Below are 23,893 nucleotides of genomic sequence, written 5' to 3' on the forward strand. Positions count from 1 at the left end.
GTTGTGGCCCTGTGTGTGCTTGCCGAGCTCCAGATTGAAGGTACTTGTAGAACTTCCTTTGGTCACTTTCAAATAGACATTATTATTATTATTATTATTTTAGTTTAGACACCGTCCTGTATATACAATATCTGCTTATTAATATTTATTGTAATTATACAGGAATGCATGTTGGTAAAGTTAAAAGAGGTGCATTTTCTGAACGCTCCATACTTCATGGACAAACTGATGATGTTATTGAAACCGTTCATGAAGAAAGCACTGCTAGACATCATCAGAATCCATCAAAGGGACACCACCACTTTGGAACAATTCGTTAAGAAAAGCAGTCTGCCTAAGGACGAGGGAGGAGAATATCTGAGTCGGAGCACTCTTAAAGGTACGAATGAATCGATTGAAGGTTCATTTGTTTTAACTAATTGAACTTACTGTGACCATATCAAGCAACCTATTATTATACAGGACTATTATTAAGACTTCCCTGTCCGTCTATCTGTCAGTTAGATAGTAAATATTCAGAGATTATGTATTTTTGTTACCGCTTTAACAAGCAAGGAAATATTGTCACATGCAAAATGGGTGACCAATTTTTTTTTGAACTTGCCTTCTACCGATTTTTAATCTTCTTATATTCATATCTTTGTAAAAGAACAGATAGAGAATACTGCTTCCATAACTTAGCTATTGATTAAGTGAAATATTTTTTGTCATATATAGCTGAAGTACTATACCATGCTATGATTGTTATATGTATATTGCAGTACATAATAGAGTTATGATGCAATAGTCATACAAGCGTTAAGTACGTGATAAGTTTAGTGTTACAGTCTTAGCCGCTGAAGTGGAAATAAACAAGAAATAATAGCTTCAGTAAGCCATGTAAAAACGGGTAATCATAGTGTTGCACTATTTGAAACGTTGAGGTTTTGAAAAGGTACTTTATGGTAGATATAATACGGTCTTTTTTTATATGGATTGTATACACATTCTAGTTGTGTTTAATATTTTAACGAAAACACACGTAAACTGCTAATTGACATTGCTTATTGTGTTTGTGACTACAGTGTATATTGCAGTAATATCTTATTCAAATTTTGTGGATTTTTCATATTATATTTATATATTTTTAAAATTTATAACATGTAAATATTTAGGGTTTCACATTTCCAAGCGAACTCGAAAACCAGTACTCTTATAATCACTTCCTTGCCCATCTATCTGTCGACACTTCTTTCTCAACAAATAAAAATATTAAGCTGAAATTAATAACATCTTGTCGAGAAGCATTGAAAAAAATTAACATTATATAGGTCAACGCAATCAAAGATATACACTTATGATGCATGCTTGCTATATAACAATATAAAAAAGTATATGGTACTTCCTGTTGACCTAGAATCAATATAAATCAGAAGCTTACTGGAAATGTTAAGGAAAAAAAGAATATAGATATGCAACATTACTCCAGGCCTTGCTTGTCTGTCTAACTTCAAATTGTTTCATTTTTCTCACAAACTATTTTAGATATCAAACTGAAAGTTTTACTTAGACTTAAGACGCATTTACCTGTGAAAAATCAAACTTACAGATTAACGCGAGCAAAAGATATTATGGCACTTGGCCGGTTTTTCAAGATTTACATATTATTTATTATTAGTCTTAAGTATTTAAGATTCAGCGTCGAGTATACCAATTACATTTTACATTCTTGTAAAATAATTCATTGATTTCCCAACACTAAATCAATGAATTAAATTACTTTGTTAGGATGTGTGTGTGTTTATTGCTCTTTAATGCAAAAAGTATTGAACCAATTGCAATGAAATTTGGTATGTAGATAGCTGGACAACTGGAATAACATACAGGAAACTTCATCCCGATATTCCTACGGGATACGGACTTACGCGTGTGAAACCGCGGGGCGCAGCTAGTATTTTGATAATTTGATCTAAATAAATAACAGGAAAAGTCACTTATATCTCAGATACCTACTCCTATAAAAATAATTGCCAAGGAAAATGTCGGAGATCGGGCCATACGCAATCTGTATTATTATAAGATATATTTCCTATCTTCATTGAGGAAAATTTAATTATTATTCTTAAAGTCTTCTTCTATACCAACAATATAAGGCTAAAAGTTTGTTTGTATGAGTGCATAAGCGCACTCACGAACATTCTTTCACCGTTAGATACGTAGGTGACCCTTAGTTCTATATTATGTACCACTAGCTGTAACCCGGACGTCACTCGCATAGTACCTGGGTAAAAAGTAGTCTATGTGCTAATCCAGACTATAATAATAAGCTGTTTTCGCGTGAAAGAGTAACAAGCATCCATATATCTCCATCTCCATCCATCCATACTCACAAACATTATTCGGATTGACGAAACGGGGCGGAATGCTAGTAAATCATAAATTTATATCTTTTCAATGCCAACAAGAGTGGAACTAGCATTTTTTATTAATACTTTTAATATTATAAATGCGATGATCGTTCTGTCTAACTTTTAATGATCTGAGCAATTCTACCTATTATACTCATATTATAACGCAGAAGTTTACAAGAAAATATGTTACGTGAAAACTGCTGAATGGATTTTGATGATACTTGACAATGCTTATATACCAAAATACATATAAGTTATGGAAATATTTTGTCTTTAACTCTTAATTGTGCATAATTATACAAACTCACACATAGAAACAATTACATATACCAAAGTTGTACAAACGCCGGTCTTATCACTGTACAGTGATCAAGGAGAAATACTTGCTTTTGCCCGCGGGTTCGTCTTTGTTGCTTGCTTACATCAATTAGCTTGAGCTGAGCTTGAGAGAATGAAATAAATTGATCACGAGGCGGGATTCGAACCCGTGTCTTTTTGCCGTACCGTAGCAACGCCTAGCCTCTCGGCCACCCGTGCTCCCGCCACAGTAATCTATACTGAGCTAACTAAAAAAAGAATTAATTCATTGGATACTAAAGACACTATTTTCTTTTACAGAGGAGCAAATGCGCCGTTTAGAAGATAACAAGGATTTCTTCAAAAATGAGAGTCATAGAAGAGTGAATGAATCGTTAAGAGAGGGCAAAAAGGCAACCATTGAAGACATATTTGGATTGCAGGGTAGTTTTAAGAAATTAGACATTGATTGAACATGTTATATATGGAATAAGGAAATAAATTATGTGATTAAAATGTATTTCATTTGCATTCCATTTATATTCAAGTTTTGCCAAATCTATATTTACTAGCTGCACGCCCCGGCTCCGCCCGGGTAGTCATTTAACGAAATTTAAATAATATCATATCTTTTAAGTTGGATCAAACTGTACATGGTGCGCAAATTTAATGAATATCGGTTGAGCAGTTTAGGAGTCCATCGCGGACAAGCAATGTGACATGTAATTTATATATATTAAGAAGTTTACATTCTTTCAAGAATTATACAACAATTAAGTTACAAATTTATATTTTATACAAGAATTATAATTCAAATTTATTAAGCTGGTCAAATTAAGACAAGGTCGCCTGGAAGAGATGACTGCTAAGTGAATGTCCGCCTTATAAAGTGTACTGTTTTTAGTACATATAACCACAGATATAATTCTACTAATATTGTAAACGCGAAAGTTTGTAAGTATGGATGGATGTATCTATGTAGGTGTGGATGTTTGTTAACCTTTCACGCATGAACTATTGAACAGATTTCAATGAAATTTGGTACGTTGATAGCTGGACAACTGGAAAATCACATAGACAAATTTTTATCCCGATATTCCTACGGGATATAGACTTACATGGGTGAAACCGCGGGGCGCAACTTGTACTATATAATACTATCCTAATATAACAGTAATCAGGTTCTTGTATATTTATATTAAACAGTTCTAAATAAAATATTTGATTGGTTACTAAGGTCAAGGCGTCGTATTTATTGGCCATATAAATCCGGTGCTGGGAGTAAAAAAGCAACCTACCCTACATGTTGTAGCTTAAAATTAATATAAAAATCAGTTATTTTTCACGAAATTTGTTATAGTTTTAAATAGATTTTTACGAATATTTTTTACGCTTTAATATAATTTAATACATTGTAATTTCAAATACAACAGCTTTTGATTTATCCAATATTTAATCTAATTAATTACACGAAATTCGTTACTTATACTTCTTACGTATTCTGTTTTTATTCAACTTAATTTGATAGGTTATTTTGGTAACAAAGTTAACGTGTTAAAAAAAAAAAGATAAGTTTTAAACACAAAAAAAAACGTTTTAAATATAGAATCAACTAAATTGTCTCCTTGCTCTGTATAAAGAGTATACGTTAAAAAAATTATTATAACCTGGCTTTATTTATCAGGATTATTAAATAGACAAGTAGTACAAAGTCTCTGTCCATTTAAAGTGGGTTAAAATCGAATCTAAAGGAGTCGATTACATAAAAATATCTGGTAATTCACCGCACGTAACTACAAAATCAATTGTTTCACTGTCAAATATTTATTCCATGCATTTCTTAAGAAAACGACTTAAAAAATCTTACCTCAGAACTTTCGCCTGGTTGAACGGATTCCTATATTTGAAAGCTTGTGTCTCCCGCGTGGGCCCATTCAAATAAGTATAGTTCTCTCAACTTGCGATTAATTTTTTTGTTAAAAATAACTATTTTTATGACTCTAAGTGTCATTTTTGTTTATTTTACAACAACGTCTCTATTGCCAAAATGATTAATAAATAAAGATTTTGTAATTTTTGACATACCATAACTACTATATTGTATAACTCTAGCTTTGAATATAAAAAAAAAATGCAATAAAACTATTTCATTATGAAAATCGGAAATGCTTGATGCTTGCTTTTATATGGCATTGTAACCAAAATGTACCATACGTTTTAGTCAAAATTACATAATAATAACATAATCATAAGTTCACACTGAAATTTCACGCAACCTTGATTCAAACCATAGAATATTTAAATAAGCGACTAATGACTCTGTACTAATATGTCAGTATTCTGTGTAAACGCGTAAATATTTCAATTTGAACAAAATTACATATTTATAACGCTCTGTCGCCCAAACAAATGGTTCTACAAATCAACAATTGCAATAATAATATTTTTCCCTCTGTATGTCATTGTAAAAACGTTACAATCAAATTTCGTTTGTATCATATGTACATTAGGACGACAATTGCTTGACGTAATATTAGGTTACAATTTTCAAAGTTATTATGTGTCAATATATAAAAAGCACATGTGGAATAGGCTTAGCAGTATTCATAGAAACATCACAATGAAGATACTTCTGCTTTTATTCGCAGCTCTAGCTATCATTCTGGGAGCCGTGGTAAGTGATTTTATTTTAATTTTTAATATTATATTAAAACCTGGGATATTCAAACAACGAGCCGCAACACCGTATCCTTTTCCTCACCCTATTCAGTTAATTCCTTTATTCCTATCGTTCTTCACTCTTTCCTTTTCCTTATTAAAAGCGGGCAACGCATTTGCAGCGGCTCTACCTCTGCAAATGTTCATGGGCGGTGGTGATCGCTTACTATCGGGCGAACCACCAGCTCAGTTGACCGCTATAACATTAAAAAATCAATTGGAAACCACCTACTCGCCGCAGTCCTCATCGGTTAAAACTTTTTTAAATATTTTATTATCAAGAGGATACAAATTCAACAACGTAAAAATTACTGAAATCTGGTCAACCTTTCTTGAGTTATAAGTGGTAACTACCACAAGGGCTTTATTCGAAAATTAATTTACTTATAGGCCATATTTCTCCTACCATATAGCCTATTTTATTACATTTTAACAAGACAGGTAAAAAAAATTTGCTTTATAACATCGTTACAAAACGTAGACTGTAGGTAAAAAAACATTTATCTATTCGAAGCTAGTAAGCACAAATTATATAGTAATATAATTCGACATTCAAGTATTTTACCAGATTAAAGGCGAAACTTATTCATCATATTTTATCCCCATGTATTAAACCCCACATTATTAATGAAAGAAATAAACATAATATTATTCGAATACTTCAGGGTGGGATGAGTACAGCTCCAAAAGCCGGTCTACATGCTCCTGAGAATGCAGCTGGCTGCCACGGTGGGCCACCGCCCCCACCACCTACGAGTGAGTTTTGATAACAAAAAATAATTATTATATGATCCTATAGCTTTCCTTTTAAGTTTTCTTTTAATTAAAAACTTAATAATGTCATCAAAAATGTTATTATGTATCGTCTCAGATTACAAAAGGAGGCATTTATCAATGTAGAACTGTAGAACTAAGAAACAATGAAATAAAGCTAAAGGTCCCAACTTTAAAATGAATACTAAAATTGTGAGATAATTTAGTGCTTGATTGTCCAGTAATATATATGCAATAAATATCTTTTTTTTTATGTTACTTTCAATTAATATTATTTATTTTATCTTATTACAGATAGCACAGGCTAAATCCCAGAACCACGAGACAAATGTAATCTTATTTCTGCTATCACAATGGACCATGAATAAATAATGCAAAGTATCATGAAGTTTCATTATAAAAAATTGATTTTTCATTTTAATAATAACTTTTATGCTAATAATAATACCGAATTCAAATTTTTACCGCATGCTTTTAAGGTCTAATAAAACAAAAGATTAATTAGTTAAATGTGATGGACACCATACACTTATTATTTTGTGTGTCCTTTTAAACAATATAAACACAGAGAAGTATTAAATACTTTATTACAGGTAACACTTAAATATGGCCGACATACAAAAATATAAAAATATAAAATTATTACAATAATGGTAACTTTACACAAAGAAATTACTTTCAACATGATCGTAATCCAGAGATTCAAGTTAAAAAGATTTATTTTAAATGCATTTAAATATGTCTGTCACATTAAAACAACAACTATGTTTTATTTTTTTCTCGTTTTAAATTATCAAAGATGAAGTAAAATAAAAAATATCAAAAAAAAATGAAGTCTTCGGACCAAGTGTTATTTGGTGTTTGCCGAGTCAAAAATGTTTCCTAAATGCCTAGTCAGTAATGACACACATACATACATAAATACTATATGATGGCTCTTTCGACAACTATTAATTATTTATTATATATTTTTACTGGATTGTGTTTTTTAACATATCATATCATAGTGACATTGAGGGATTATTTCTTGGATTTTTGCTTATATACCCGAAAAGGATAATTTCTTAGATATTCCAACAGAAAAGTTGGCTAAAAGGTATCGCCATCATATGGTAAAGTTATTTATTGCGACAAGTCCTGTAAGTGCTGTTTTTCTTCCTCCTCCCGTTGCAGCGCCTCCCGCTCCGCCGCGATCCTGGCGTGCTGTTCCGCTATCACTCGGAACAGTTGGGCGTGCTTTGCCGCCGCTGCTGCGACAGCCTCGGATTGCCGGGGGAAGGACGTTTCTGGAAATATTTATATAGTTTCTGGAAATATTTATTGGTACTATTTCGATTGGTTAGAAGCTAAGGAAGATGGGGACGGATTTTTTACATGGGGTTAGGTTAGGTTAGGAACTAAATGAACGATTTGTAAAATTATTTTGAATAAACTTGGACAATTCGATTAGAAAATTTAAAATCGGAGAAAAGGTCTTAAAAAGTAAGGATTTATATTTATGGTCACTAGACGCTAAAATCCCTGTTAATCGCAACCAATTTGTGCAGTGCAGATTATTTCTGTAATATCATACTCGTGATGGGGTGGTATTTGTGCATTGTGCCAAGGGGATTGTTTATAGTATTAATTGTCACAGATTCAAATCGCAGTTGTGACGGATATCATGACATTTAAACTATCAATTATATCAATACCACATAGCCATATCTGGCCACAAGCACAGCATAATAAATGCTTGCAAAATCGTGCTCAGATAGATTGTATATTTTTATATACACAAACCAGCTCACACAAAAGTGTTACGGCTAACTGATTATTGTCCCTCACCATCAGGATGCGGGTGTTGAGCGTGGTCCTCCGCAATCTTGGCATACAGTGCGAAGTGTTTATCCTTAGCCTGAGCGACAGACTCCGAGTCCCTGGGGTGTTCAGGGAGAGGGTCGCTCAATACGGGGTGGAAGCCCTCCCTGTCCGCTACATAGTCCACAGTCCGGACCTTCTGGCGCGGATCCACGTAGGAGAAGGTACCTGAAACGTTATGGGATTACGTTAAAACAAAATTTTAGCCTTCTCTATTGTAGAGGTGGGTGGGAGTCTCGTTTATTGAGTATATTGAGAGATTAATAGTTATCTTATTCGATTGATTTTTTCCAAGAAATATAACGATTTCAATGTAAATTTACACGATCATCGTATTGTTCGATATATTATGAAATGTATAGTAGATAATATTTTGTGATTTTAGATTAATAACTGGTAGGATATTCCTCAAAATTGTAGTTTAAAAATATACTTATCTTAACATAAAATTAAGAGAAACTGTGTCGCTTTATATTTTAACAAAATATACGCAAATATTTTGTAAAGGTCAAACGGGTAAAATATTTCACGTATAAAGGAGTAAAAACTAGATTCAGGCAGGTATGCAAGAGCCGAAATACAAAACCCGTTTAAGAAGTGGAATGCTTGACAATAAATAATGTTTTATTTTAATCACCTGTACCTACACAACGCGTCTGACAGAAAACATCCAATTCAGCAAAACATACCTACCGCTGATATCTCATTTCAGACTGTCATTCTAGTTCTGAATAAAGACAAACCCCATACATACCTCTCACAACTCCACTTCCATCGCTGACTTCAGCATGCTGCCGATCTGTGTGCCCTGGATACCGACCAGCAGTATACGAGAATGCATATGGCTTCGGTGGTGGGGGTAACGTTGTGGTCTCCTCTAGTAAGTGGGACACGTCGCAGCTGGTCAGAGCCACGCAGGCTGTGAGTACCAGCAAGTTTAGTAGCATCTGGAAATGATACAGGTTAATGAGAAAATATTGTAGCGCAGTTGATACACAAAGAAATAATTAATCTCTTTGAAAATCTATTGGTTGTCAATTTTTCATACGCATAATGATGCAGGTTTCTTAGAATATCTAATGAATAAAAATAATACAGTTTTCTTATCAAGATTTTATAACAGTGACATAGGTAGCAAATAAATTATAAGAGACACTAAAAAAAATTACAGTTAAAGTGCAACATTTCACATAACTCCTTAAAACATCACGGCGTAGAAAAAGTTTGTTTTATTTTTTTAAAAACTTTGTGTTTACAACCCTAACCATGCTCGGCTATAGCGGCTATAGGGGTCATTTCTGTTTATCAAAACCTTTGAGAACATAATCTTAAATGAAAGCACGCCTGCTAAGGTCGGCGCCTTGTCAGCCAGGGTTGTGCACATAGAGCTCTAAGATTTAGTCTAATAGAAAAAGAAGTTCATTGAGAATGTTATAACTTATAAGTACTGTACATATTGACTTTCAAACAAATGACGCTTACAAATAAACAGGCTCATTAATTTAAAGAATTTTAAAAGGCACTGTAGAGATACAAAAAAAAACTTTGAAATTTTTCGTTTATTTTTAGATTGTAGAAACGATATTCCAAACCCACATTTATAAAAATTATTCATAAAGACAGTTTAAAATTTTTTCATTAGTTTATATTTAAGTCCTTTATTAAATCAACGAGAACTTTAAGATGATTAAAATTCATTCACAGAGTAAAATATATATAAATGCGTACATTTATATATATTTTGCTCTGTGCACTTAAAAAAATTAACTATTAACAAATTATGTAATCTGTGGAAGAAAAATATTATTTATCTGTGCTTATCCGTTTAACAAATGATGAGGCGCATGTCTACGCATCATGGAATGTGATTGGAACAGGTTGAAACGACCTTTAGGTTGCGTCGACGTTCCGGTTGTTGGTAAGCCACTAAATAACAAATAAATGTATGATAGTATCATTCAAATATTTGTAACAAACTTATATCTTCTATTATTTGATACATTAATAATTGAAACGTTTTTGAACGCGTTTATGTCAGAAAATATTTTCATTTTATTATGAACTTATTTTCAACCGATTTCAAAAAGGAGGAGATTCTCTATTTTACCATTTATTTCTATTTGTTACCTCAAAACTTTCGACTGGACGAACTGATTTAGATGATTATTTTTTAATTTGAAAGTTGTTTGTGGGCGGTTTAGTTTTTGTTAAAATTCATTATTAGCTTGATTTTATAATTTTATGCAATAAAGGTTAAACTTAAGTCTGATTTAATCTTGACATGGGTAAAAAGCGCCGTTGCTACGCAATTATTGTCGATATTTCTTAGAAAGTACAATAAAGTTTATTGGTTTGAACCAGCGAAAATCAAGAACTATTCGATCCATTGCATCAATGAATGAATCTATTTGAAGTGGTTTGTTAATGATTTAAGCTTTCGATACTGAACTTTTAATTTAAAAAAAAGGAAGATAACGTTTAGGTCATTCCTATTATAATTTTTTCTATTATTAAAAATATGGGTATTGTTATTATTAAAAACGTAGTAAATAATAACAATACGCATATTTAATGACCCCATCGCAAGTGACCCTAAAGATCATCCGTGACTTATAGAGGATCAATAGATTGTATGTTAAAAGTTCAACTTTAATATTTCTAGATAAATGCTAACTGACCGCAAAACGTGTACAGAAATAACCATTTGATTTACACACTTTTATACATTTCCCTTCATAGTTCTAATATAAGAAAAATTCGTATATAAACAAACATCAATCAAATGTTTGCAATACACCTCATTGATATAAAATTATTCTCTCCTACAAAAAAGTCACTGACGTCCTTAAAGGGAAGTGCCACACATCATTCTAAAATAGGAAAAATTTCCTATCAAGCAAGAATTGACGATCAATTAATTGACGTAATTGTTTATGTGTTTGAGTTGAAAGGCCGCGGAATAAATAAAAATTCAGTCAAATTGAGAAACCTTTTAGATTTTGGGAACGTTGGTAAAAATTATATAATAACTGATAGCATTTGTCAATTTGATAAAACTTTCACTATATTATATCTCCATTTAATTTAACTTTAAAATAAATATAAGCCGAATTGCCTTCACATCATTCTCTATTGGACTGTAGCCAAAGAAGACATAGCAATAATGGTACCCTTACCATCCTGTCTATTACCTCATAGATATAGAAATATCTCTCTATTATATAGATAAGTTTCATGTCTATCTTTTTATCGACCGCAAGGAAATAATTACAAATTACTTGCCATCAAGAAGCAGGATACAATTTGAAGATAAAGATAAATTAACCGCAAGATTGCGTTCAAAACAATATCCCATAAATATCAACGTTTCTTCTTATTATTAAACGTGTTGAAAACATTATAATTTTCCAGAAAAACCCATGTTGCGCATAAAATTTAGTATTTATTATCTTGTATAGAGGTGACATCATGTTATAAGTCCGATGATCACGACTCTAAAATCTCATCATGCTAAAAACATAAATTATACCGTACTTTATTATTAAAAGTATTTTTAATCCTTTTATTGTTTTAATTTTCCTTATAATAAAACATCAATATCATTATTGAATACTCGAAAATTGCTGTTAATTAAAACATAAAGTGTGTAATAAATGAAAAGTATATAATAAATTTTATATACTTTTCTTAATTATCTCTATTCTATTATATTAGAAAAGTATATAAAATTTAGTTTTAAGTCGCCCGAATGTTGAAACTGAAAGTTTACTGGTTTCATATTTTAGTTCATTATTGAAAGAGACGGTCTGATTCTTGGCTGATCGTGTATATTTTAATCTAAGCAAATATTTAATAATTTACATATTACAAAACTGCCTACTACAAAAATTTATTTTTATCAAACTTTATTATATTGTAAGTAGGTAAATATGAACGAATTTTTTTATAAAACAATATACGCATTTAAAATTATTTATTAAGAAAAATTAACATAAGTTTATTATGAAAATTATGAGTAATTTTTTTATGTTTATGTTAATAAACTTGTTGCGTTTACACAGATAAAAATATTTGAGTGTTGCCAGCTAAAACACATTGTTGCAATACTTCTGACGTAGGTATTGTAACGCCTTCCTTATTATAAAGTAAAAGTACAGTGACCTTCTGCTAAAGTTGTAATTTGATAAATCGATAGGCATTGAGGGTCAAATATATTACAAATCTTCTTATATTCGGATCTTAGTTGACCGTTAGAGTCGGAGTTAAAGATCAAAAAACTTCGTTTAAGTTCAAACTCAAGTATTTTTTAGACTAATCACCATCCAGACTTCACTACATAGTATAAAAAGTCGCTTTCTCTGTCCCTATGTATGCTGAAATCTTTAAAATTACGCCACGGATTTTGATGGGGTCTTTTTTTAATAAATACAGTGATTCAAGAGGAAGGTTTATATGTATAATATCATCTATTAAACGACCCCGAATTAACGCGTGCTAAACCGTGGGCTAAAGCTACTAATATATAAAACGATCGACTGGTCAATCAACGCACAGCCCAAACAACTATACCGAAGCTAGCTAATATCTTTTGTAATGTAACATTTCTATGGAACTGACCTGTTAAAATCTTCATTTTCCTCCAAGAATTTTGACATATGTTTCATAAAAATAGAATTTAGCATATAACATGAATCCACCGAGGTCGGAAGAAAAATCTATTATTTGTGATAACACAAAAGGTCTATATTTACACAAGAACGAATCCTAATAATGTTATAAACGCGTTTTTTTTTTTAATATGGATGAAAGCATCATTTTTTTTAATATTTACACAAGAATGTAATTATATCTTATTGGTTAAAATGAGATCACCAACACAGTAGTGGCTCAGTGGCGAGGACCTTGGACTTAAAATCGACAAGTCAGGGTTCGAGACCAGGCAAGCGTGCAGGAAATAAATTTTTCAATTTATCAGCGCATGTGTAACATCACCACTGCTTAAAACGGTGAAGGAAAACATCGTGAGGAAACCGGCATGTCCAAGAACCAAAAGTTCGACGACATGTGACATCTGCCAACCCGCACTTGGTGGATTATGGCCTGAACCCTCATAGGAGGCCTGTGTCCCAGCGTGGGAACATTTATGGGCTGATGATGATTATCTTTACTCCAATGACTTTCATTACACTACTTAAAATAATACATTATTCAAAATAGCAAAACATTCTAATCAGTACCATTGAATTGAACAAGTACAAACAAGTAAAAGTGGTCAGTTCTTTCAGCCTTGACCAGGTACTATCACTTTCATCGAGACCTTGACCGGCATCTCACGATACTTGGGTAATTTAGTGCGACTGAATTACATTGGCTTTGATAATAGATGCATTATAATTCGTAAATGTTCAATTTAAAAGGTTAACTATAGTACAGATAACATAATAGTACCTACCTGGATGATCGAGCTTTGCACGGTATTTTTTTTGTTTTTTTATAAATTGTGTTTTTTGGAAATTATATTTAAATACGAATTACATACTAATAAAATGATGAAATATGAATAATATTTTCGATCTTACCGACAGAATAATAAAAAAATATGAACTGGTTATTTAAAGAAAAAATTAATGTCATAATAAATTGATAAAACACGAATAAAACATGAATATGACATTTTCTAAAAAAAATTCCTAGCTCGATCGATTTATCGCTCCCGAAACCCCCTATATACTAAATTTCATGAAAATCGTTGGAGCCGATTCCGAGATTCCAATTATATGTATATATATATACAAGAATTGCTCGTTTAAAGATATAAGATTACAGAACTAGAATATTTACACATGTTATAAAGAGGTAAAGTTTATGTGTATGTTTGTGTGGGTCAATCTTCGGAAGCCATGATTCAATCATGAAAATTCAATTTAACATTCAACAAACGATCCGCGCTCTCGATAAAGTTTTAGAACAACTATTGTAAATAAATTATAATAAACTAGCCTTTGCCCGCGGCTTCGCACGCGTTAAATTTATAGATGTTATCATATATGTATAAACCTTCCTCTAAAATCACTCTATGTATTCAAAAAAAACGCATCAAAATCCGTTGCGTAGTTTTAAAGATTTAAGCATACATAGGGACATAAGCACAGAGAAAGCGACTTTGTTTTATACTATGTAGTGATACTCTTAAGTTTCTTATTAAGACAATAAATGATAAGTTGAAACGGTAATTACGCATAAATTAATTTTTAGTAGACACTAAGCACCCAACAATTTATTATTTGTAACGAGCATGCATCGGCACAAATTGGACCAGCTCGTTTCCTTTCCTTCACCCTTTCTTTACAGTCGTCAATCCTTTCCTTATCCCTTTCCTTTAAAATCGGGAAGCGCATCCGCATAAGCACTGCCTCTTCAAATATTCATGGGAGGTGGTGATCGCCATCAGGCGAACCACCGGCCCGTTGCCCACTATGACATAAAAAATAACGCTATAATACGAAGTAGAAGTGGTCAGTTTAATGTGACCTTGACCGGGGACTATCACTTTCATCAAGACTTTGACCCACATCTCTCGCAACTGCAACACAATTGGTCTGAATTGCTAACTTTGAATTGCTCTTTGATAAAGTCAATCTATCATACTTACTTCCTACTAATCTACTAATATAAATGCGAAAGTTTGTATGAATGTGTGTGTGTAAGTGTAAGATTAGAAGTAAGTAAGATTTAAGATAGTCTAGATTAAACGAATTTATAAAGACCTTAAATCGTATAGTTTAGTCATAGACTTTATAGTATGTTATTACAGAGACGTTGAATCTTATATTTGTCATTAAAATGTATATATAAAACATCCTACTGAATTATAAGCAACAGTGAAAACCTAAATTAATGCATTTCAATCAAAATAAGTGTAGAGTGGTTTTGAGGTTATGATCTTGGACCTAAATCGAAAATAAGACTATAAAATATCTAAGCATTTTGGACATCAACTCTAAATAATAAAAATTAATATGGGCCGGTATCGAATCCAAAATAAATTGAAATTCCATGTTTGAATTACGTACCTAAATCTGATAAATTAACGAGACTCAGTTGTCCTTCGTTCACATGATATTAATATTCTTCACGCTTCAATGATTCTGAATGTACAACTATCGAATGTGATTGAAATATAGACTAGGCTTTAACCGCAACATGATTTTCTCAAGCTTCGGTAACTAATACCAAAAATATTCGTTTTAGCGGTTACTTAAGGCGCCTAGAAATCTTCCTATTTATTAAGAGAATTAATTATGCTGTACGAATATCGAAATTTTTTCTGTTTTCGTGAGCAGAATTTTTTTATTATAACAGTTGTTTACTGATTATTTTTTATTGTTGGTTATGTACGAGATTCCCAAGTGGATATTCCGGCAAAATATTGAAATAAACTTGACATATTTTACCCGAATGTTTTACAAAACAATCATTCATCAAACCTAGCATAATATTAATAAATTATAGAGATAATTAAGCAAAGAATTTGTCATTGGATTCACACCTTCGTTATCCAGAAACAATAGAGTGACTCAAATGTTGGGCGGTGAGGGCGATTCATCCGCTAAGACTAATCGAATGAACCTCACCTCTAAACTTGAGTGTTTTAAATTCTTGCATCATATGCCCATCGCTTCCGTAAACAAACCGTTAAATTTTTTGGTGAATCGATCAACATTCCACGGAGCGCATGTGTCAATCTTCAATTAATCTCTTGACTAGGAAGTCAATTTTTTGCCTAGGAAGGAGGTACCTAAAAATAAAGCTGTTCTAACAGTTTATGTTATTCGCTATCCATTTATTGGTTATTTGTTATTGTGTACGTATTTAGTTTTGTCTATCTCTTCAAGATAACATACGCTTACATACGTCTATTTTATACGTCAAAAAATCAAAATAAGATAATCATTTGAAATGAGTGGCTCTAAGTTTGTCAATCGGTTTAATCAACATTTTTTATTCGAGAATGATTTAGAATTTAGATAAACAATTGAAACGCAAGCAAAAACTTACATATAAAAGGTACGTATAATATATATAGGTTAAGGTAGGTAAGGTTACATATAAAAGGTATTTCGTTCAAAATTCTTTCATACTACATACCAATAAGTACATACATAAAAATTCAGAATATTATCTGATCAGAGTACTATCTGATAGAACGCGCACTTATCGCCCGACAGAGTGTTGTCGCGCTGTTTGACGGTTCATATTTCGTCTTCAGCTTTCAACTGTATATATTATCTGTGGTACAATCAATCATGGTAATTGTGAACAGGGGTCATTGGAAACAATTTTCAATAAACGTACAACTTTGTTAAAAAGCTTAACTTTTTATTATGACAACATTTTTTTATTAGAAACTATCTACGATCATTATTCATGTTTCGGCGTCATAGCGCAGCATCAAGCTCTATATTTCTTGCACAATCATTATATTACGTACCTATGACAGATTTGATATACCTAGATGATTATCTAGAACTAAAACAATAAGTTTACGAGAAAGGAGGTCAAATAAGTGTGATTTATAATCTATAATATAAATATTATATGAAATTCGCAAGATTGAAATAAGAGGAAAATGCGTAGTGACTCCAAGTCATATTTCTTTTGATAAGTAAACCAACCGTGATACTAAATAACAATCATACATTTACGTCTACAATTATGCAGTTTAAAAGCATCTTAGTTATATATATTGTATGTAGCATAGTTAATGTTTTAAAGATATTATTATGCATGTTTTAAGTCTACAATTATAAATTAAATGGTAATATCTAGCCGCATTGAAATAGGATCACGTGGAAGGCACCAGATTTCAACAAAAAAAGAATCGTAAAAATCGGTTTACCCAGTAAAAAGCTATGAGATAACAAACACAAAAAAAATAAAGAATTCCATTATAACACATGACTGACTAAGTGGTGAGGCGTCGCCCCGGTATGGTATAAGAAACATTCTTTAGAATAAAATTCGAATCCCGCCGCATGACAATTTTTTACATTTTCCAACGAACAAATGTAAATGTTTATATCGCCTACAAGTCACAATTGTCATATCCGTTACCAAAAACTATGTGTTAATAAAAAGTAGGTCAGTACATCTATGTTTGGTCGGTAATGTCATCTCGCCAAATGTGGTAGCGGTGTCGCGTTGCAAAATCGTTATATTATATTTGTTTGTTTATAAGCTTTCTCAATAGCCATAGCTGTTGGTTAGCCAGAGTTTTCTAGCGCTAAATCCAGTATGAACATGGTGAATTTATTTTTTAAGGGAATAACAAGAACCGACGGTAACGATAAGAAACGTAAACTAAAAACCTCAAAAATGTTTTTTTTTTAATACACTAAGATATTTTGCCTAAATTTACATTTAAAAAAATCCAGGCTAAATTTTATGTTACTTAAAAAAAATTAGGAAATGCATAATTGTTTTTGAAGTTAATTTTAATATAATATCATATATCACATAATATAGAGTTAATACGAAATAAATTTAAAGTTTTAACTATATAATATTTGAACTTTATATCCGTCACAACTTAATTCTGTCTTTCAGTAGGAACAACTATGGGCCTGTGATAATTATGAATTAATCGCAACCTAAAGAGTCATACAAGGATTATAACCAAATACCAGTTAGTGGATTTTATTAGGAGACCAAAATTATAAAATAAAAATAGAATCGTATTTATAGGTAGTGTATTGTATGAATAAATTAAACGTAAGTTGTAGTGATTACAATTTAAATTATACCAGGAATAAGAAAATGTGTTACATAATATGGAAGCCTTCAACAATAGTCTAATAGATGTTTCTCGAACTAGTAGTTCAGCCTATGTGAACTGATAATATATTCAAAAGCACAGATAACATAATATTACATTCAAAACATGTTCATATTTAGAGTCGAAACACGCCTAAAATCTGGCATCGCTGCAAAGTTGTCGACGCTAGGGTACACGGACAATCTTAGTGTTTATGTAATATCAAAACATGAAAATTGAACAAGAATCTCCTATTAGAGATTAAATAAAATAATACTTCTTAAGGATTTACATATAAGAGGTTTAATATATTGCTTGTATTCATTTTAGTCTCAAGTTTATTTCGCTATCTTCTCAATATATTTAAATGCAAATTTCAAATCCAATCGCTCTGTATTCAAAATACGTAACAAATATCAATACATTGCAAATAAAAACATAATTAAAAAAATTAACTCTATTACATGCACGCTAGTATATATAACAGGGATCTACTTATACTGGTCTTAAAGCGAAAGCAATAAGGTACAATTACAATAATCATGCATGCTATTAGAAGTCTTTCACACATTCGCGATTTCATACAACATCCTTCGGGATTTCATCATGCAAATTGGATTATTATCGAAAGTTCTAGACCTCGAACTGTCAGGAAAATAACGTTTATTAATATAAATGTATTATAATGTTGAAATTCTAAATATTACCTTATTAAATATAATCATCAGGTAAATAAAAATTTCTCTCAGTTTTAGTTTTAGTTCTTTGCCTGTTAATAGACCTATACTTAGAAAGTAAAGAGAAAAGAGACTCAAAATGATAAGCTAAAACAATGTATATGTGATGATAGATGGGACCTTTGAGATTTAATTTTCTCTGTAGGTAAACAGCGTGAATTTAATACTCATTAGTAATAACTCACCTTGTTCAACCTTGACTAACGTACGAATTATAGTATATGTGCTATTAAATTGGATGAAAGGTCATAGATTTTGAAATCTTGTATTTGTATATTACAACTTGTGTATAGATAGATATAGATATAGTAGTAATGTATAGAGATAATAAGATCCCACTAATATTATAAATGCGAAAGTTGGTGGAACCGATTGCAATGAAATTTGGTACGTAGACAGCTGGACAACTGGAATAACATATAGGCTTTTTATCCCGATATTCCTACAGGATACGAACTTACGTGGGTGAAAACGCGGGGCGCAGCTAGTACTCTATATAGGTAATTTAAAAAAATATTTAAACTAATATCATTAGAAGACATTTGTATTATTGTATATTTGTTTGTGATGCTTCCACAGAAACGAATAAAACCGATTTTAGAAAATGTTTCGCCATTACCAAAGCTGTATCTCCACTGAGTGAAATATGAAAATAGGCTTTTTACTGATCATGATATAAAAATTTATGAATTTAAAACAAATATTATAATATCTCTCCAATCTCAATCACACCGAACCTGCCGGACGGATCTTGATGAAATCTAGACTCGGAGATAGAATGTAGGCCATTATCACCACTGAAATTAAATACTAAAGGTCTACATTTGTTAAAACACTCATAACATCAGGTCAGATTATATAAACGGTCATGCAATACTTAGCAATATAGATTGCGAATTATAACTTTGGCGCTTAATTCAATGATACTAATCTATTGCGAAATGCTCATTGAATCGATAAAAGATTGAACAATTTGATCATTTGCACGTAATTGATTAAATGGCGGAATTCAGAGCTTCATTTGTCTATGGTAATATTGAGGATATTATGTATTATAAATTGTTAAATCGCATAATATATTGTACCGGGAGAACCGGGGTAGGTTCTCCCGGGCTTCGTCTGTGATACGTATACAGCCTGTCACACATTATTTACATACAAATCTTTCCAATTTATAATATTAGTATAGATTTACATTTGTTCCTTGTAATGATTATTATATTTAGGATGTACTTTACTTATTAATTATTGCTTGTCATAACTATTACATTACGTTAGTTTAAAAGCATAGTGTTTATAAGGAAAATTTTTATCGATATACTTGTGATAATAATTAATATATGTTTTGTATACCTATATTAACTATAAGAAATGTTTATGACATATTATAAATAGATGGTATGTCATTTCATTACCCTAATGATATAAAATGTGCCAGAAATAAGGGCAAATTGCAAAATGCAATGAAAATTCCATACTCGTTTAGAAATATTGTTACCTAATGATCTATTTTAGTACTTTTTGCTAACTTGTTTAATTATCATCGATCGTCTATTTGCTAATTTTATAAGGCTAGAACATTCTAGTACATACTAGGAGTCAATTTAATAATATAATGAGAAAGGTCCGTACAATGCAACCTCCTGACACTAAAGATAGTGTTTCTTTTCCTTTATTATTTTTTTTAGTTCTTGTAACACCTTAGAGCATCTTTGTAGTTACAATTTGTTATAGATTAAGAAGTGTCTAATTTTTCACAAAGGAGCTTATGCGGAGAGTATGGGGAGCTTAAAAGGAGCTCGTATTAATGACAGTTTATTACAGAGCGTGGCTTTACTCGCACGGTTTTCGAATGAAAAGTATAAGAAAGCAAGAAATAAATCGTCCGAATCCGCTCACGAATTTGGGTGATAAACAAACATTATGGTAAGATTATAATGGTTAGAAAAAAGTAGATGAAGTCATGATTCAAGTGCACTTTTAAAAAAAATGTACGTGGATTATTGTTGGTTTCTTATAAAAATGTCATAATGAATACCTGAAACAATATATAACCACAGATAACATAATCCTACTAATATTAGAAATGCGAATGTTTGTAAGGATGTGTGTGTGTTTGTTGCTCTATCACGCAAAAACTACCGAACCGATTGCAATGAAATTTGGTAGGTAGACAGCTGGACAACTGGAATAATATATAGGCAACTTTTTATCCCGATATTCCTATGAGATACGGGCTTACGCGTGTGAAACCGCAGGGCGCAGTTAGTACTATATATAAGTTAAATGTATCGAAATAAGAAATTATGTTGCAGTTAAAAGCCTGAAAAAGTTCTCTTACTGCAATATCTCATTTAAAATTCTAATATCTAAAATCTATTTTCAATAAGTAGCCTAGTGTGATTTGAAAACCCTCTACCTCAATCTAGGTTTTTAGGGTTCCGGATACTGAATAAAACGGTACCTTACTGCTTGGAGTTCGCTATTAAACAAATTATAAAAATTCGACTTTAAGCAATGGCACGGTCATAAATTGGATGGGTGACCAACTCTTCTACAATTGCTATTTAGCTTATTTGTACGGAACCCTTAGTGTCGAGAGTACGACTCGCTCTTGACCGATTTATTTCTAATTACATGGATGACAACGAAGGTAATAGACCGCTAAAAAGCACAGTTCATAGTTATAGTAAGCGAGCTACGTCAACAGTCAGTCAATGACCTACATTTATCCAAAAACAGTTTCTACAGTCACAAATTGCAATCCTCATGGTTTAGCATTTTGGTAGGTTAGGTTAGACACACAAACTATTAAAAAATGCCATAAACGTCAGGAGTGATGAGATTAGAAATATTATCACTTATAATAAGACCAGAGGCTAACTGGTTATTATTTTATTAACAGCAGAAGCGACCAGGATATGGCGTGTTTAGTTACCGGATGGGTTAATTAAATGTTTCGCTCTAGTTGGAATCAGGAAGGCAATTACTTGTTAAAGACACATTAAATCTGTTTTCGTTAATTATTGTTTAATAATGTAATTGAAATATTTTATTACTGCCTTTTAAATTCAATCGCAAGGACGGGTTGTGTAAATTTTTATACGTTAAGCGTTGGCTCAGTGGTGAGAACTTCGGACTTCAAACGAAACGTCGGGTGTGCAAAAATTAAATAGATTTATCAATTTATCTGCTCGGTGAAAGAAAACGTCTTAAGGAAACCGACATGTCCAAGGATTAAAAATTCGTCCACATGATACACTTGAATCTGGCATGGACTCTCATAGGAGGCCTGCGTCCCTGAGAGAGGAAACAATTAGTTTGGGCTGATAATCATGATCTGAAATCTTAATAACGAGGTACAACATATCAAAACATAACCTTTATAAATAGTTTAAATATTTACAGTTATACCATCATAATCCATATTTAGGTTGATATGCATAAAAATTTTCGGCAAACAAAGTATATAATTATTAAAATAGAAATATTATTACGAATTTAAACTAACGTCTATTTAAACTATTAATAAGATATATTATTTACTATTTGTAATCGACATAATATAATAAAAATTGAATCCAAAACAAATTTGTTTTCAATATAAACAAATTTTAGAAAATATCATTTTAATGAAACAAAACACAACTGCAGCCATTCACATGCAGAAGTTAGAACATGACAAAATAAGATTAAATCAAAAGACTATTCGAAAATTCAAATAAAGAACCGAAAGCGAAGCACAGATAAATAATATTTCGAATGCACAACAATAAGGCGACACAGATTTTAATTACAATACGCTTTCACACAATTATTTATCTAATTTTTATAAGACTTACATTCGAAGGAATACCCGCGAACAGCACGTTAAGAATCACAACACACACTAAGTGAAGGTAAACTAGTCTGAGTTGGTAAATGGAATGAGATAGAACGAATGAGACAGTCTTGTAATGCACCAATCGAATATTGGCGGTATAGAAAGATTTTTGGTCTTATTATAATAAGTAATTATTGTCAAAGCGTTATTTTTAGGCGGTTTATATCATACTGGATTTGTTTCGATAATCGTATTTTTTTTATAATCAGAGTCAATCATCAAGTTATAGTATAGCAGTATTTTTTATTACATTTTAATTGGTGATTCTTGTTTGTAATACTAGAGGGCGTTGTTTTAAAAATAAAACTTAATATTGAAGAACACTGACATTTAACCACCTATAGCATTAAATATTAGTTATTTATTAAGTTATTATTAATTAGTTATATATTATTAGATAGTGAGTATAATCATAAGTTTTAATAAATAAGAATTCATATTACATTTAAAACCATTTCCTTAAACTTTAATTTGTAAAATAATTTAATAACATTATATGAAGTATTCCTTATCTGTATTACCTATTTATGCAATTTTTCACATTTATTGTTTCAAATTAATAAGTTCCTAATCCTATTAATCCTACTAATATTATAATCCTACTTCCTGCTAATATTATAAATGCGATAGTTTGTAAGGATGTATGTGCGTTTGTTGCTCTTTCACGCAAAAACTACTGAACGGATTTTCATGAAACTTTGTAGTAATATAGCTTTGATGTCAGAATAACATAATGAGTTAAAATTTAAAGGAATTTTTATAATTTGGTGATATAACGACAACTGACAAATAAGTCGGAAACAATGAGCCCTCTGAGAGCTATATTGGCGTGCGCTGGCCTAATCGTTGGAATTGCACAAAGATAATTACTGTACGATTATTTGCCTTAAATAGTTCTATATAAAAGTCCGAGACAGCATATATCTATATTTTATGTGTAAGTCACTATGATCAAAAAAGTTAACCAAACAAACAATTTAATTGGATATTATTTAACAATGCACATTTTAGAATATTTATGGAACTTTTATGAAAATTGATACTTCTATCACTTCACGTATTGAATGTAGATAAACTTTGTCTTTTACACTAAGTAATTTGGACGAATAGTTTAAAATCACGATAAGATTCTTAAGCATCTAAAAGGCGCGGCGCAGAGCGAGCGAGAAGCCGGCATCACCGACCGTCGTTGACGGTTGTGTTCATATACGATTTTTTGTATGACAAATTCGATTCTCAAAGCGATTTATTGTTTGATACAATACGTATACCCTATCCTACTATCCTACTAATCCTATCATACTAATATTATAATCCTACTAATATTATAAATGCGAAAGTTTGTACGGATGTGTTTGTGTTTGTTGCTCTTTCACGCAAAGACTACTGAACCGATTGCAATTAAATTTGGTACGTAGAC

General features: G+C 31.4%; 2 protein-coding genes and 1 long non-coding RNA gene across 4 annotated transcripts in view; 2 read left to right on the forward strand and 1 right to left on the reverse strand.

Moving 5' to 3' along the window:
* Positions 1-3,203, forward strand: part of LOC119836288 (clavesin-2-like) — a 17,173-nt gene extending 13,970 nt beyond the window's left edge. Inside the window, exons 6-7 of one of the 2 annotated variants that reach the window (XM_038361581.1) lie at positions 163-379; positions 3,009-3,203. In XM_038361581.1, coding sequence (XP_038217509.1) covers positions 163-379; positions 3,009-3,160 — 369 coding nt within the window. In that variant the 3' untranslated portion in view covers positions 3,161-3,203. Of the gene's footprint in view, positions 1-162; positions 439-3,008 lie in introns of those variants that run through there. The other variant, XM_038361580.1, reaches the window with a different exon arrangement.
* Positions 3,204-5,211: 2,008 nt separating this feature from the next.
* Positions 5,212-6,560, forward strand: LOC119836291. The gene is made up of 3 exons (XR_005288087.1): positions 5,212-5,361; positions 6,071-6,161; positions 6,474-6,560. It is a non-coding gene; the product is annotated as an uncharacterized LOC119836291 (long non-coding RNA).
* A 593-nt stretch (positions 6,561-7,153) lies between these two features.
* Positions 7,154-22,586, reverse strand: LOC119836252 (cuticle protein 16.8-like). Its single transcript, XM_038361531.1, has 5 exons — positions 22,433-22,586; positions 8,794-8,986; positions 8,007-8,207; positions 7,300-7,465; positions 7,154-7,209 (listed from the first exon to the last, which is right to left on the reverse strand). The coding sequence occupies exons 2-4, from the start codon at positions 8,984-8,986 to the stop codon at positions 7,302-7,304; spliced, it is 558 nt and encodes a 185-aa protein (XP_038217459.1). The 5' UTR covers positions 22,433-22,586; the 3' UTR covers positions 7,154-7,209; positions 7,300-7,301.
* Between the last annotated feature and the right edge of the window lie 1,307 nt (positions 22,587-23,893).

This window comes from Zerene cesonia, chromosome 23 (genome assembly GCF_012273895.1).
Source record: "Zerene cesonia ecotype Mississippi chromosome 23, Zerene_cesonia_1.1, whole genome shotgun sequence".
In the NCBI taxonomy this organism is placed as follows: Eukaryota; Metazoa; Arthropoda; class Insecta; order Lepidoptera; family Pieridae; genus Zerene; species Zerene cesonia.